The sequence below is a fragment of the Monopterus albus genome, unplaced genomic scaffold (genome assembly GCF_001952655.1).
Source record: "Monopterus albus unplaced genomic scaffold, M_albus_1.0 scaffold18.1, whole genome shotgun sequence".
Classification (NCBI taxonomy): domain Eukaryota; kingdom Metazoa; phylum Chordata; class Actinopteri; order Synbranchiformes; family Synbranchidae; genus Monopterus; species Monopterus albus.
In genome coordinates, this window is record NW_018127898.1 from 8084804 (window position 1) to 8101085 (window position 16282).

At 40.0% G+C, this 16282-nt stretch overlaps 1 protein-coding gene across 1 annotated transcript in view; it reads right to left on the reverse strand.

The window, feature by feature from the left end:
- itpr1b (inositol 1,4,5-trisphosphate receptor, type 1b) overlaps positions 1-16282 on the reverse strand; it is an 87408-nt gene that overhangs the window by 50030 nt on the left and 21096 nt on the right. Inside the window, 19 exon segments of the mRNA XM_020593181.1 lie at positions 630-665; positions 2390-2501; positions 7113-7261; positions 9075-9259; positions 9368-9488; positions 11290-11418; positions 11737-11862; positions 12786-13037; positions 13156-13356; positions 13519-13644; positions 13760-13897; positions 13981-14052; positions 14162-14329; positions 14482-14647; positions 14757-14811; positions 14906-15044; positions 15130-15323; positions 15972-16125; positions 16213-16282. Of these exon segments, the coding sequence (XP_020448837.1) occupies positions 630-665; positions 2390-2501; positions 7113-7261; positions 9075-9259; positions 9368-9488; positions 11290-11418; positions 11737-11862; positions 12786-13037; positions 13156-13356; positions 13519-13644; positions 13760-13897; positions 13981-14052; positions 14162-14329; positions 14482-14647; positions 14757-14811; positions 14906-15044; positions 15130-15323; positions 15972-16125; positions 16213-16282 (2593 nt within the window).

The following is a 16282-nucleotide window of genomic DNA, read 5'->3' on the forward strand; positions in this document are numbered from 1 at the left end:
ATTCCTGCTCTACTACCAAGGTACAAATCTAGATGGAACAGCATATGAAGTTTAAAGAGAAAATGTGTTGAAAAACATTGAAAAAAGAGGGAGAAAAACTACTCTGTTTCTCTACAGGTCCTCCAAGGGCCAAAAGTCCCACACAATTTGTGATGAACAATTATAGCTGCATATAGGTGCTGTTATTGTCTGTTATATGAATGGCCTGTTAAAAACAGACTTTGAAATAATGCTGCAAAAATGGAGAAATAATAGCACATCTGAAACCGACTCACTGAAATGCAATTAACGTTGTATGGCTGCATTCAATAAATCACTATTCTTCTAAAAACGAATTTCTTCCTCAAAGAGTGCACTCCAATACAATGTACAGTACATAACCATATACAGACACAACAGACAAGCATTTGCAAGATGTGAGCTCAACATGCTACAGTAGCACTACTGCAGTACATTTTAACATGGAGGCCTCCAAACAGGCACACAACAGGGAGGGATGGCCTGAGATAGTGATGGGTGTCACAGATGAGGATGTGATGCTAGAAAGTCTATTCACAGCACAAGCACATCTACGTCATTAATGGGAGACAAACCAAATGTACATCACAATAGTAAGTAAAATGATCAACCTCCGCCACATCCATTTCATCATCAAAGGCAATCAGCTGAAAGAGAAAAGTATAGTGGGCAGAGAGTTAGTGAAGCTAGACTAGTGAGTTAAAGCTTGGTAACAAATGTTCAAATGTGAAGCCTGTCACAAGTGCACATATCAATAACAGTGAAGACCTAGCATGTTGAAGCTCAACACAAGTAAAACATTCTCCCACTTTAATGCTGTATTGTTTTGCAACATCAAAATCACAGAGGACATTAACCTTGTTTAACACCTATCAACAGTTTTCCAAAGTATTTTCCCTTGCACATATTCCTTCAATACGTCTGGCACACAATAACTGAAATGAGATTGTAGCATTAGCCTACAGTATATTCCATCGCATGCACAGTTGTAATGAAGAAACACGTCAGCCAGGGCAGTGGCGTGTTTTACTGATGTGTTGATGTGTTTTAATCATTTTTGAACAATGGAGGTCTATGGCACAGACAAATAGGCTGATCCAGGTTGGAGACTGACAGACATTAACTGTTAGCAAAGACAGTTCATTGGTGGTTTCAGTGTCTGCATAGAGATTGTTGAAAATACTACTAATATAGAAAATGACTGGCATTATCCTTTAAACCTCAGTAAAATGACTTGTCTTCACATTTCTTCATTTTTGATAGTTAAGAATATTACCACGATGATCACTTTCACAAAAAATCCAATTTCACTAGTTATAATTCACTGTCTATAAACAATAAAACATGAACTACTCTGTTGGGGGAATACTTTTGTAGTCCCTATACATATACATAAAGTTGTAAAATTAAATCAAAACTGCTTCTACCTCCACAAAGCTCTAGGGCAAACCTTTCAGACTTAGCCTGCTGTCATCACAAAGACAAACTTTGGCTTTAGACTGGGCTGAGTCTGTGGTAACAAACAGACAAAACAGATTCAGAAAACAGTGAAGCTGCCAATACACTATGGTCACAACAGCAATCATAGTTCTGACTCCCAGTCTAATCATAGGTATGTTGCATTAAAACACACCATCAGGCCTATCATGTTAAATTAATTTAATTCATTATAAAAAAAAAGTAAAGTAAAGATGACTGTTTTTAAATATTTCAAAACTAACACTCATGTTTAGTGTAGCAGCCTTCTTCAGTGTTGTTCTCCAACCTTTCTTGGTACATCAATTCCAGAAATTTTTGGTAGTTGAAGCAAAGTCAACACACAGTTTATAGGTCGACTTGGATTCGACCTGTAAAGCAGTAGTGCTATTGTTGATGTAGCCTTATACTAGAGAATAAGCTGACAGACTTGAGAGGATTCATTAGTGATTAGAACAAGAAGTCATTGGCAGCCAGTGAATGTAAAATGGTTGAGTGAAAGAGTTGGAACATGCATGCTGTTAATAGTGTTAATAATGTTGATAGGCTATTCATTACTGTGATCATTTGGACTAAAGTACATTTGGGTTAGAAAGCAGTTTGTCCCAGAGTTTGCCAAACATAAATCTTGCCTAGACAGCAGATATTCAAAAACTGCCCTGGCTGCTTGATTTTAAATTTCCTTTCAGAACTTGATGCTACACAGGCTCTAAAGGCAACCACAGAGAGCTCAGCCTCTGATTTACTGCTTTTTGATCTTGTGTCTTCTAGTAGATTTGGTGCAGGTGAAGCAGTGCATCCTGAGATGTGAGAAAAGTGTTTCTTTTCATGTGTGGGTGAATCTTGGGCACGACAACACACAGATGATGAGAAAAGTAACACAGAAGGTACACACCTTCTCCCCATAGCCACGGTCTTTTGTCATCATTTCTCTCAGTGTCTGCAACACTTTGATGCACAGGCGCTCCTCATTCTCCTCCAGCAACTGCTTGGTGTGTTTGATGAGTCTGGTAAGGAGAAGAAAAAACAACTGAATACATACAAATGGACTGATGAAAGCCATAGTTCTCCAACAAACAATCTAACTCCAACACTGAACATTCCTCAAACACTATGATAATCACACCAAATTATTTTGGCTGAGTTCCATCATACAGCAATTTCGTTTCAGCCCAAAACAACTGATTTGGAGGATAAGGGAGTTGCTTGTAAATGAAAATGGAAAAAAAAGCAAAGCAATGTGTTATTTAGCAGTGCATTGGAAAACTACTCATATGTGTGGTAGATGTTTTAAGTCATTCCCTAGAACTAGCGAAGGTTGACACACCTTTCCACAAAGTGCTGTACTCCACAATTGCAGCTATAAGTAGTAGGATAACACCTGTATGTCTCCCGACAGTACTGTGTAATCCAGTCGGAGCCCTGACCATGTAGAACAATAAAGTTATATCTCTGTGTGTGTGCCTATGTACATGTTGCTTCACGGCTATACTATATGCCTCTGCCAACTGGTCAAATTTACAGGAATGGGACAGATATGAGGTCAGCGTGACCTTGACCTTTGGCCACCAAAATCTATTTGAAGAAATTCTCTCATTGCAATCCAGAGATTTTGCGTCCACAAGAATGGAACGAGCATGAGGTCACTACATCAGAAGAAGAACGTAGCACCAAGCAGCAGAGTCGAGAGAGTGGTGAGATTAGGCAGCCAAAGAAAGAGAAGGGAATAGGGCAAAAACCCAAAGTAAATTGGTCTAGGGCTAGTGAGGGGGCATACTGGCAACAGTTAATTCCCATCAGGTAGATGCTCTAAAAGCACTGAAAAGGACAGCTGAGAAGAAGCTAGAGAAAATGGAAGATATAATTTATGAATACAGAGCGCAAAGGTTTGGAGTTTGCGAACGCAGAGATAAGAAAGTCAAGGCGGCAGCAGCAGCAGATTAGGAGGCTTGTTCAAGAACAAAGACAGCTTAGAAAACAGTGGCAAAAAGTAACAGAAAGTGAGAGAGAGGGCTTTAATACGTTGAAAAATGACCCGAAATCTAGGCTGGCAAATCTAAGGAGAGCAAAAAGGCTCAGCAAAGCTAGATGGAAAAAGGAACGAGTTAGGGCAGGCTTTTATGAAGATATAACTTCACCATTCACCAAATCCATATAAATTCACCAAGGCAATATTTAATAAGGAGAAAAGTGGCACCTTGAAAGTACCTAAGAGAACTACAGGCTTACTTAGAAAAGATGCATGTAGATGAAAATAGGACAGGAAACTAGGCCTGCCAGAACAGCCTATGAACACTAAAGCACCAACACTTACAGAAGTGGAAATGGTAGTTAGGTGAGCAAGAGCAGGATCAGCCTCTGGGCCTAATGGTGTGCCCTATAAGCTATACAAATGTGCTCCAGATGTGTTGAGGTTTTTTGTGGAGGCTTGTCAGAGTAGCACGTAAGAAGCAGCTTGTTTCTAAGTCCTGCAGAAGAGCAGGAGAGATTTTTATCTCCAAGGAGAAAGATTCAGCACAAGTGGGGCAGTTTAGATTGAACTGTCTTCCGAATGTACTGTAGAAGACTTCAACATAGTGGCACACAAATTCTTTGTGTGTGTAACATGCTTGGCCAAATAAAGGTGATTATTATTATTATAATTATTATTGCTGAGCTACCTAGAAAGGAATACGCTCATTGACACCTCAGTGAAAGCTGGAATAGCAGGTTTTTGTGGATATTAGGAGCACACAAGTATGATCTGGCATCAAATTCAGTCGGCAAAGAGGGGAAAAGAGAGCTAATGCCTTTGGTTCTGTACCACACAGCCTACTGTGGGAAGCATTAGCTTATTTTAAGAATAATCACCTTTATTTGGCCACGTATGTTACACACAAAGAATTTGTTTCCAGTACAGAGCCAAGGCAGCCATCTGCAGCGCCAACTCAACCAATGGCTCTAACCATCGGAGGCAACTTGGGGGTTCAGTGTCTTGCCCAAGGACACTTTGACATGTGGACTGCGGGCACTGTGATTCAAACCCCCAACCCTCCAGTTGGGAGACGGCCGCTCTACCCACTGAACCACAGTCACCCTGAAGTAAAGTACCATACTTAGTTAAAGGGCTAGTGAGATAATATTTTCAGGATATCCAGATATGTTTCACAACAGCAGAGTATATTAGAGCTTGGCAATTGGAAAGAGGCATTATGGCAGGATGCACAATCTTACCGCTAGTGTTTACCATGGCAATGGAGTTTATTTTTAGGGCATCTAGATGGGGTGCAGGAGGAGTGAGGCTTCCATCAAGGCAAAAGTTACCACCCATAACAGTGTACACAGATGACATGACAACTATCACCACCACAGCACCATGTACCAAAAGACTTTTAGACAAGCTGAATGCTAACTTAAAGTACAATAGAATGAAGGTGAAGCCAGAGAAATCAAGGAATATTTCAATAGTGAAAGGTGTGCTGTCAGATAAAAAAATTTGTATGAATGTCATGTCTGTGGCCAGCACCTCTGCCCCCTCACATGCCAGCAGCCTATCTAGGTGAGACATAAGGCTTCGGCAACTCTTAAACATGGGTATAATGTAGGGCAGGTACAGCATGGACATGGTGGTTTTGGTTTAAGCACATCACAACCTTATTGGAGCAAAGCAGCAGCAGCTGACAAAAGGAAAATGGTTAAAAAATGGCAGGAAGAAGCAGGTAGATGTGCAAAGGCAGTCTCCCAGGCTCAACAGGGGCAGTAGATGAGATGGGAGGGTATAGAAAGGAAGAAACTTAGTTGAAGGGAAATGCAGGCAGGGAGGATTAGATTCATTTTAGCCACAACTTATGATGTGCTTCCATCTCCCCAGAATCTGAATAGATGTATAGTTGAGGACCGGATATGTCCCTTGATTTCAGCAGTAGCATCACCTCGGCACATCCTCTCAGGGTGTAACACAAGCCTGGCTCAAGGACGATACACCAGGAGACATAATCAAGTGTTGAAATGTTTAGCAGAAGCTATTGAAAGTAGGTGCTTAGAGGTAAAGTCAGTGGAGAAGAAGAAGAAATAAAAGGTAATTTTGTTTGTGAGGGTGAAAAAGGCAGGAAGCAAGTCATTTAGAACAGGCAGGATGCAGGTCAGCTAAAGGCAGAGGGAGATTGGCAAATCAAAGTAGATTCAGGGAATCAGCTCATAGTTCCCGAGGAGATAGTCAGCACTAAACTCAGACCAGAACTTGTGTTGTGGTCAGAAGCACAGCGGACTGTGTATTTTGTCGAGCTATGAGAGGAAGAAACTGAAATACACAGAATTAACCATGGAGGCAAAAGAGTGTAGCTGGAACGTTAAAACATGTCCCATGGAGGGTGGTTGTAGGGGATTTGTAACCAAGTCAGCTGTCTCTCTGTTAGGTATAAACGGGCGAAGCCTAAGATAGATAATTAAGAATCTAGCTGATAGGGCACCAAGGTCCAGTGAGTGGCTCTGGAAAAGAAGAAAGGTGTGTGAATGGGGTAAAAATAGGTAAGTGGTTTGTAAATGGCAACATATGTGAGGAATATGCCCGTTAAGCTGAAGTAAACTAGCACAGGAGGACAGGCTTAGTAGCAGTGTTTGATACATGCAGCAAGCTTGAGGCTTACTTCCTGGTATTAGCATAAGCAAGCTAACATGAGGGCATAGTAGAAGTTTGACTCGTTTGTTGGAATGAACACAGTGGTTTCTGATGGAGTATAAAAGGAAGCAGAAGTCTGGCTAGTTATCTAGTGAGCTATTTGAAATATTTGGTGAGTTATTTTAAATGTTTAGTGGCTAGAACAGCAGTTGAAATGTTGGCTAGTGACCTTTTGGTAACAGTTAGCCTGAGCAGATGAAGGGTTGTGTTGGATGTGTGGATGCAGGCAGGGTGGTGGTTCTGGGATGCTGGAATACACTGTTGAACCTTCTCGGTGTCGTGGGCCCAACTCAACGAAACACCAGTTAGTGAGAGGGTACCCGCCTGAGGATCCTGTAGACTTGCCTTCACTCCTACATCCACACAAAACTTTATTATCACCAGCGCCAACACTAGTTACAGACTCACTGAAATTGTCAATAGTCTTCTTTTGTTAGACAGCTGCAGTAGAACAGTGTCAGTGGTTGGACAGCAGAGCAGACCTGGCTCTCAGAGGTGACTGCCATTATAAGCCACTGCTTAATCTGAGCAAATGCTGTGTGTCAAGCCGCATCTTTGCTCTTTGCTTGGGTGAGGATAGTGTTCAGGGATGCTTTGTGTAAGGGTAGGTTAGGTCTAAAAAATGGTGTTGCTTATTGTGGGGCTCTGAAGATTTATGAAGGAACAGATAGAAAACCCAAAAATATGGCTCCAGCTGCAGCTACTGCCGGCACAGAGACATAAAAACTCCTAGTCTCAACTATGACAATATTAACATTTACTAAATGTTAACTGTTGTGCTATAACATGATGGAAAAGCCAACACTGCAGTGTAGCATTCATATTTTCATCATTAAGTTGAATAAAGTCCCAGGCTGTTCTATCTCTAGCAGTTGGCCAAATTCTAAATATAACTATGCATTATCTAAAAGAAAGGGCCTTAACCCAGCTCTGACCTTGGTGGTTGTAGGGTCAGACTTACTTTGAAATAAACCCTCCACTTTCACATTTCTTGCGAGCTTCTGTGTTTTCAGGGAAGAGCAGCTCTGGACGATGCAGGACATCCACCAGCACCGAGAGCTCAGCTTGGACCAGCGGCCTCAGACGGTCCTCCAGTGCCGACACTATGTCCTAAAGAGACATACAGGTTAGACAAGACCCAAAACTGGAGTCTTACATGTTCTGGAGACAAACATGTTCTGTACTAAGTTCATAGACTTACTGTCAACTCTCACTCACAAAAAAATACCATCTCAGGTGGATTTAATCTCTAAAGTTATTCTCCTAATGAAGCATAGTTTTGAATATTTGCTGCTCCTGAAATTATTTTTCAAAATGTACATAACTACACCAATTTATTATCACATCACCATATAGTGTAGACTTGGTCTGAGCATGTACTGTATTGTCACATATTATTCATATATTCAAGAGGTTCTATTTTACAGTTTCAATGAGGTATAAATGGTGTATAATAAAAGCCAATATTTCTGAAAGTGTATTACATTAAAAGATTCACATTAGTTTGACTGTCACTCAGAGATAAATGACTGCTTCCATCACATTTCAGCCTCAAACATATCTTTCCCAATCCATTTCAGCCAAAAAAGCCAGTCAACCTCAAAATCAAAAAACAAAAAAGGTGACATATCAAGTATACTACATACCGTAAACAAATCAAACCATACAGTACTTATGACACACCACCACATCCCATTTCACTATGTACTGATGATTTGTGTGAAAATATGCAAATTTGTGAAGCCACATCATGAAGACTGCTGGTCTTGTGGCGATTACACTACACTACTGTGTGGGCTGTGTAGTGAGTGGGAGAACAAAAGGGCACAAACATGTGCATGTGAAAAAACAGACCGTGAACAGTGCTGTAGCATACTCTCTGAGAAATTCTATTCCCTAAATAGTGGCAAAAAAACAGGAAGTAAACCCTTTTGGAAACCACAGTCTCCGTCTTGGAATGGGCTGGAGAATGACTAAAAACAATCATGGGAGACTCTATTACAATATTATGACTATGTTCATCTTGTACTTAGAATTGTTTATGCTATTAAAAACAGTACTGCCACTTCAGCCAAGCCCCTGGGGCTCCTGGGGCTCTGTAAGTGGGAGTAACAGCCTAACTGAATGAGGTGGGTCAGATTTTTCAGACTTCTTGCAAATACTTAGTCATGTATTACAAGAAAACTGTGTGTAACAGCTTGGCTTCCAGCTTCCAGGATACAATTAAGAACCACTTCTTCAGTTTTCTCATTTATTTATTATCATTATTATTATTATTATTATTTCACAAAACAGTTATTAAAACTTACTGTGTTACTCTTGGCATATTACTCTACCGACAAGGAGAGACACTGGTGGGGACTGTTGGTGGTCTCGGACAGCAATGTTTTTTACCTACAGCTTGTAAATTACATTCAAGATATAAAGGCAGGCTGAGCTTACGCTACTTGAACCACACTCACTTACCCTAGAGAACAATAAAGTCAAGATTTTTACATGTTAGCACTAATTATTAATTAATACAGTGTATATATAGCCTTTGTGATTGTCAAGCTTACTGTTCTTCATTTCTTGACACAAAAACTCAGGGAAGAGGCAATCCTGCTTTTCTCACTCTCGTTGAGTGGTGAAAAATTTGGGTCAGATAGCCCAGATGGCTACCAGATAAGAAGTCAGGCAGGGAAATTTCCAAACAATTATATTGCTTTGATAGACTTTTAGTAGCATCAAATAGCCTGCGATTGATTAATAGGACTAAATGAGCAAATATTAAATGGAGTCTGGCCAATAGAATTCATGAACCTAACCACAGTAGCTCAAGGATCATTGCAAGATGAGATGTCATAAATCAATCAAAATGAATTAATAAAGAAAGTTATTAACTACTCTGGGATTAAATAACAAAATGAGTCCTACAGCCTACCTGTAGCCTCTCAATGATGTTTCTGTAGTCTTTAGAGGTAGTCAGGCAAGAGTCCCGTCTGGAAGTGTTTTTAGCTGACAGTCTCCAGTTAAGGATGCTCTTCTGCACAACGTTATTGGACTTGACAAACAAGTTGTTCACCTGACTGTCCAGATCGACTGGGATAGCAATGGCTCTGCTTTTAGCTGGGTAAAGGAAAGAATGTAGATATTTAATGCATTTAACAAGTGCCAAGGTTCCCTTTCTAATATAATAACAGAGGTTGGCAGTGGATTTTAGCCCCAGCAGCTTACCCACGTCTGAGAGTACTTTAATGCAAGCCTCCACTGAGGCCTTCTGAACAGGGTTAAGCCAGTTACAGTGGTATACCCTGAACACTCCCTGAAGCAGCTGTACAAATACTGGCTGACGAGTCTGTAAGACAGGAAAAAATAAATAAAAAAGAGAGTATAAGAAAGGAAGGAAAAAACGGGGGGAAAACTGTGAAAAATTAACAAACAGCAAAGAACAATTATGTTCCCTCGCTAGGGTGAACTCATGACCTAGTTTGCGCTAAACACATCAATGTGAGGATACTATATAGCACTTATGGTGGAAGCGGCCGCAGCTTCAGGTCAAATGCATCAGCTTTTTATAATCATGTGCACTCCCAACATAACAATCTTAACCAGCACTTAAAAGAAGTACATCAGATTTTTACCACAAGTCTATCAGGTGGCCACAGCCCTAAAGTACACTAAATACCTCAGCTGTCTATCCAAGAATGGGGGCCTGGTGCGAGAGAAAGAGGATCATGATATCATTCTGTATTGGTAAAACCTCCACAAAGGCAGAATTCTTAGAATGGTCGCATGAAAGACAATCAGCATTGCCTACTGAAGCCAACTTAAAATAACACCATATAACAAAAAACAGGTGGCCAAGTGGGAAACTCTGTGTAAAGCTACACCATAAAGTTGCTCCACAAGGGATTTGGCAATCTATGGAGGGTAGTGGTCATGATTTATTGGGAAAGTTGTGGGTGGCAGGACATCACTACAACAAAGTCTAGGAAACAGAGCGACTACATTGCGTCAGTACATCATCTACACAGTGTCCCAGCAAAAGCTTGTGCAATACGCCCACAGATCTGGGAACAACAGAGTCTGACTAAGCTATGAAAACCCACACAGTGAAGACACTTCTTAACATTCAGACCCCACTGATAAGTAGCACACCCAAAGGTTAGGACACAAGATGTGGGGGAGAGTGGCTGTTACTTGCATACATATGGCGAACCATCTATGCAACAGGAAGAATGTCATATTTTATAATTATACATTTATAGAGAGATGTTCCTCTTGCAGCGTGTTCTTTCATGAAGAATAATCGGAATCGAATATCAATTTTCAAACATTTATTATCATAACTAAACAGACCATCGAATAAAGCAATTTACAGAGCTCTGGGTTCCATCTCTATCTGAAGCCCTGACCTCAACAGCAAAACCGTTCAACCCGTCTTCAGGATGAGAAGGAACGCTATCCTCCTCCACTGAGTTGATTTTATACAATTTCAAATGTGCCCTTGTAGGCTGGTCCGGTCCTCTCGTGCTGTTCTATTGGTCCATCTATCCATCCGTCCTCCTCCTGCATCTTTTCTGCTCCAATGGGAAAAGCAGCTTCCTAAAGATGGAGGAAATTCTACTGTCTGAATTCCTACACTCACTTCTCTGTCTTTGTTACACTATATGTGACATGGCTTCCCGTTTGGCTAATTAAACTGTCTTGCCTGTGTGTCTGTATATTGCCCTGCCTTTGAAGTTGTCTTCCTCTTGTTGGCTTTTAGATCTAATCTCTTGTTTATTACCCTTAGTGTCCCAGTGACCCCAAATCCCCTGGAACTATGTAAACATAATTGTAACATATAAGTAAGCAAACTTATGTGTGCTCTAAACTAAATCTTAACTATGATAGAATTACCATACGCAAACAAAGTAAACACACAGGTTGACTAATCAACAAGCATAATGTTAATCTTCTACTAATTAAGTTCCTAATTCATCAAATGTTAGAATCAACCTTAAAGTATGACTTTGTTAATAATTTTACCCAACACTCTCTTTCAAACAACTAAACTCCACCATATACATGATTTATAGACTTTAAAAAACAATTGTAAGACTTCTTGTAATACAGTATGTATTTCATATGCTACACTCCACAGTCCAGATTACCTGCAGGCTTGTGCTCTGGTCAGAGAAAGGAGAGCTGAAGAAACATGTGACAATGCTCATGACTGTCTCAGTTACATAACGTTCCAGCATGGTATCCGCATGCTTCCTGTCACTGGTGTTGTTGCACACCTGGGCAAGGACAAAAAAAAAAAAAAGGTATTAGCATGATGCACTGGATCACACTTCCTGCATTTGGGTTAAAGGTAACATATGTTCACCACATACTACAGTCATGGCCAACAATATTGCCCCCCACCCCAAAGAATTTGTGACCGCAACAATTTTCTGGGCGAAGCAGCGAATTATCTGACAAAAATGCAGGGGGGCCAATATTGTTGGCCAAGACTGTATGTTAACATAATCACCCAAATTCATGACATACTGTAATATAAAGCAGAATAGTATTCCCCATGTATTGAGCACATCGTCAAATACATTGTGGCTTACCCTACAAATATCCACCAGGAAGTTCTCAAACAGCTTCCACATATGATTGGATGTATAAATTTCCTTCATCTCCACCTCTGTGTCAACATAGCAGTGGTTAAGGAAGTTGATATAAGCAATCTTCACCTGTTAGGATGCAAGCAAACACTTAATCAGACTCATTAATTTTATCTAAGATGGAACTGTTATCAGCCCAGAAAGTTCTATATGCAGCAACAGGTGTAGTTCCTCAGAATTTTAACAAAGTCACACATATGCTATGTCATTATCATCATCATCATCATCAGTTTTTGTTTTCTAGATTACCTAATTGAGTTGAGTGTCTAAGTATGTACAGAGAATGTTGTACAGATTGTAAATACTGGACTATATAAATAAAATTTTAACTTGACTCAACACATATAATGGCTCAAAACATATAAAAAAAAAAAAAAAAAAAAAAAAAAAAAAGGAGCATCTCCTAAACTGCAAAACTAATAAAAATAAATTCTGACTATACAATTGTCATAAATATGGATCACCATAATAAATACTACACATCTGTGAGGTGAAGATAAGAAAGGCACTTATAGGCATATATAGCCAAAACATAAAATCGTGTCCACGATGCTTCACAGAAGAAAATAATCTGCTAAAGATTTCTGTTCATCACATCCAGTACAGGAAAACACTAACGACTCCGGCAATAGTCTTATAGCCTTTTATGTAAACTTTGTTAAAATCTAATGTTTGTATAACTTGCACTGAGCATTTTGATGATTTAGTCTTCACTTAATTATAGTTTCAATGCTCCATCTTTGAGCTCACCTGTGTGTTATTGTTTTAAACAATGGACCAAACTCATTTAGACTAATCAATGTTTTTAGGGCAGCTTTAGTGAGTGTGACATTTCTTTAGACATGCCAGTAATATACACCAAGTGTAAAGGCCTAAAAAGAAGTCTTGTCAGCTTGTATATGTATTTATCAACTAACATGCAGCCAAGTGAACTTTATTGCAGGAGAACTGCAATATTTCAGTTATAAATAAATAAAGCACATTATTCATACCTCAGGGATACAGTCTTCATGGGTGACGACCCGCACAATATCATCCAAGGGCAGCAGGGAGTTGCACTTAATCTCAGTGTAGACATTCTTGCCTTCAGTGCAGACGGCCAACAGTTCAACCAGATGGATGTGGTACATTAGAGGGCTGTTTTCATCGATGCGGTCCCGTTCTGAACGCATCATCTGGACTAGGGTCTGGAAGGAGGCACGATCATTGTAGAAGACAAGGACATCCTCACCTGAATTCACCAGCTAAATGGGGGAGAGTCAGAGTAGCAAAACAGCCAGTTAGTCTTATGGTAACTCATTAACAACAGTACCTGTCTTTCTTTTTTAATCAGTGGCATAAAAATAAAATCATAGAACAAACCTCAGCCATGACAACGTCCTGACACTTCTTGATGAACTTGTTCTCGGCCTTCACAATGGTCTGCAGGAACTTGAGATACTGGACATGTCGACCATGAGTCTCAGTGCAGTGGACAAAGTGCTGAACAACGCGGTCACTGATCTCACTGCACAGCTGGAAGTTATTCATGAAGATGTGTTGCATGGTGACTGCTTCTAGGATCTGAGACAAATGAAAACAAGGGGACAGACCAAGTACAAGGTTGAACTGAGTGAATGTGATGTAAATTGTAGATCATTTTAGATTTGTTTTCCCATAGTAGATGTATAGAAAATGTCTGAACTCAATCACCAGGAGTAACCCTGAGATAACTATGATACCCACCCCTGGGTTAAGAAACAAGTTGATATGTTTGTGGAGAAGTGCTTGGTTCTGCTGGTTCCCTGCACAGAAATTCTGCAGGAACTCGTGAGCCAGTTTCATGATCTCCTGCATTCGGACATCTTCACCCTGGTGCAGACAACGCTTGTTTTTTTATTTCCACTAAAATAATGGGGAAATGAAAATGTGCAAAAGCTACATTATGTTTTAGAACTGTCTAATTATACAGTATTTAACACAGTACCTTCTCATAGGGGATTTGTAGGAGCTCCAGCACCACACTGTGAGCCCCCATGTTCCTCAGCAGCCTCTGCTGCTGTTTCTTACTCTTCCTCCCTGAGCTTCCTTCCTGGATACACAGCTTACTGAGGCGCAGCAAGATCTGAACACATAGCAGAGGGATTTTAATTACAGACAACAGGGTGCAAAGGTGAAAATAGAAGATTAAAATTCTAATGAGCATACCTCTTTTACAACCCTGTAGTTGTAACTGCTGGTGCTTTCCGTCTTCTTTTTGTCTGACTCAGGTGAATCCCCCTGTAAAGCAAAGCAATAAAGAGAAAAAAGCCCTATACGTTAGCCTTTAAATGAACTTCCTATTAGTGGTTCACCAAATGTTTCATGTTTTCAGATTTGTTCAGTGTACCTTTTTTTTGTTGTCAGGCTCTGATGGTCCGTCTCCATCCATCCCCTCTTCTCCTTGCCTCTTGTAAACCCAGAGTTCAGACTTCTCCACAATAGAACGGAGTTGGTCCAGATCTGACTTGATCTGCTTGTAGTTATCAACATCCTGACTTGTCACCAGTAGCTGAACCTAAGTGAAGGAAGAAAAGCATAAACTGGAAATTAATGTCAGAAATACTTACATTTCCAGGTTTTGTTTGTTTCATAACTCAGAAACTTGTGAGTCCAAATGTGTACAGGGTCAGATGTTAAAAAGGAGTGTTAATGAATGGCAGGGCTCACTTGTTTAAAGGCCATGAGGACCTCCTGCCTCTGGCTGAAGTGTCTGAAGAGAAGGTGAAGTGCTCCAGACACAAGAGGAGGGTAGTCATGCATGGTCAGGTGCAGCAGGACCCTCAGGAAGGTACGACCACCGTGGTCATCCAGGTCTAATGGAGTGTTTTCCTCACTAAAATACCAGTCATGCATACATTTTATGTATATTTTCTTTACTTAATAACAATTTGCTTCAAGCTATTGTTAAAAGGTTTTGGAGCAATGAGGTAGCTATGGATTACCTTCCTCCAAATATCCCTTCTGCCTGTTCTTCAATGCTCTCAAAATCAAGATTGCCTAAAGTTAGTTAAAATAAAAATCACATTAATAAATATGTTAAAGAAATGAATTTTGATATTTATAGGAGGAAAAACAATCAGGACCTTCGTACCTGGCATTTGACCTGTGACATTACTGGTTCCATTCTGACTGACTATGTTGTCTCCTTGTGAGCTGTTCTCATCAAATTCACGTTTGAAAATACAAAGCAGGCAAGAGATTCTGTAGTCTAGCCGTACATTCAAAATAAACTAAAGGAAAAGAAAAAGATATGTTATAGCACAGCCATAAAGGCTAAGGTATGGGTTTCAAAGAAGAACCAGTTTCCTGATCTACCTGCAGAATCTCAATGATCTTGAGCTTTGTGTCCATGACCATGATGTCTTCTCTCTCGGGCTCAGTCTGTGCTTTGACTGCATCACCCTCTGGCTGATGAGTTTGTGTGGTGGGCAACAAGCCGCCTCCTCGCAGCACTACTTGGGTCATCAGCTCCCCAACTCCATGAATGGACTTCATCACGTTGCTGCCAGCTACAGGGACAGAGAAACACAACATTTCATTTCATTTCAAAGTGAAGAACATTCAAATCTACAGAGATGAAGAATATTTGTGTGACTTGATCTTATTTGTTTTCCACTCTGGATATGAGAAGCCACATTAAAAATGAAAATTTATTAACAGATGAATGACTAAAAAGATGGTTAAAAAGTCACTTTAAAAACATATTCAGAATCAGAATCAGAATCAGAATCTGCTTTATTGGCCAGGTGTGTCAGACACACGAGTAATTTGACTCTGGTACATTATAACTATAAGGTATATTACAACTCACATTTTACAGCAATGAGTCAGTGCCAGACAGTTGCTTATTATTTTGACTTTTCAACACACATCAATGAAGACTTCGTTGTAATTATGGTTTCTTATTACTTGCAGATACCATATTGGCACATATCTGGCAAAATGAGAAGCTAACTGGTCATTTATTAAATAAATCTGACCTTAAATGTGTTTCTGCATGAAAGGTTTGAGAGTAAGGGAAAGGAACTGATAGGTTAAATTACTTAAGATAATTCTGAATCTCTTTGTATGATGAACCAACATCCAAGGTAGTACAACAAATTCTTCACTGATGTACTTAGCAAAGGGTGTTGAGCCTAAGAAGAAGGATGCTTTACCTTTGTTTTCCTCTCCCTTCTCCATCTTGTTGATGGGGTAAATGGTACTGACGTGTACACAGTCTAAAATGTTCAGTAAAATCTTTGTCAGTCGAAGCAGGTCACTAAAGTTGTAGAAACCGAAGTATATGAGGTTCCTTGCCAGGTTCACTACCTATAGACAGGAATATTTAAAACCATGATAATTTATTTAAGCCGGTGTGACATCTCATCTGTTCATACCATCCAAAGCAGACAGTACCTCAAAGGTAAGCTTGTTTTTCTCCTTGTCAGAAAAGGGAATGTTCTGTGACACCACCTCTCGCAGGTAG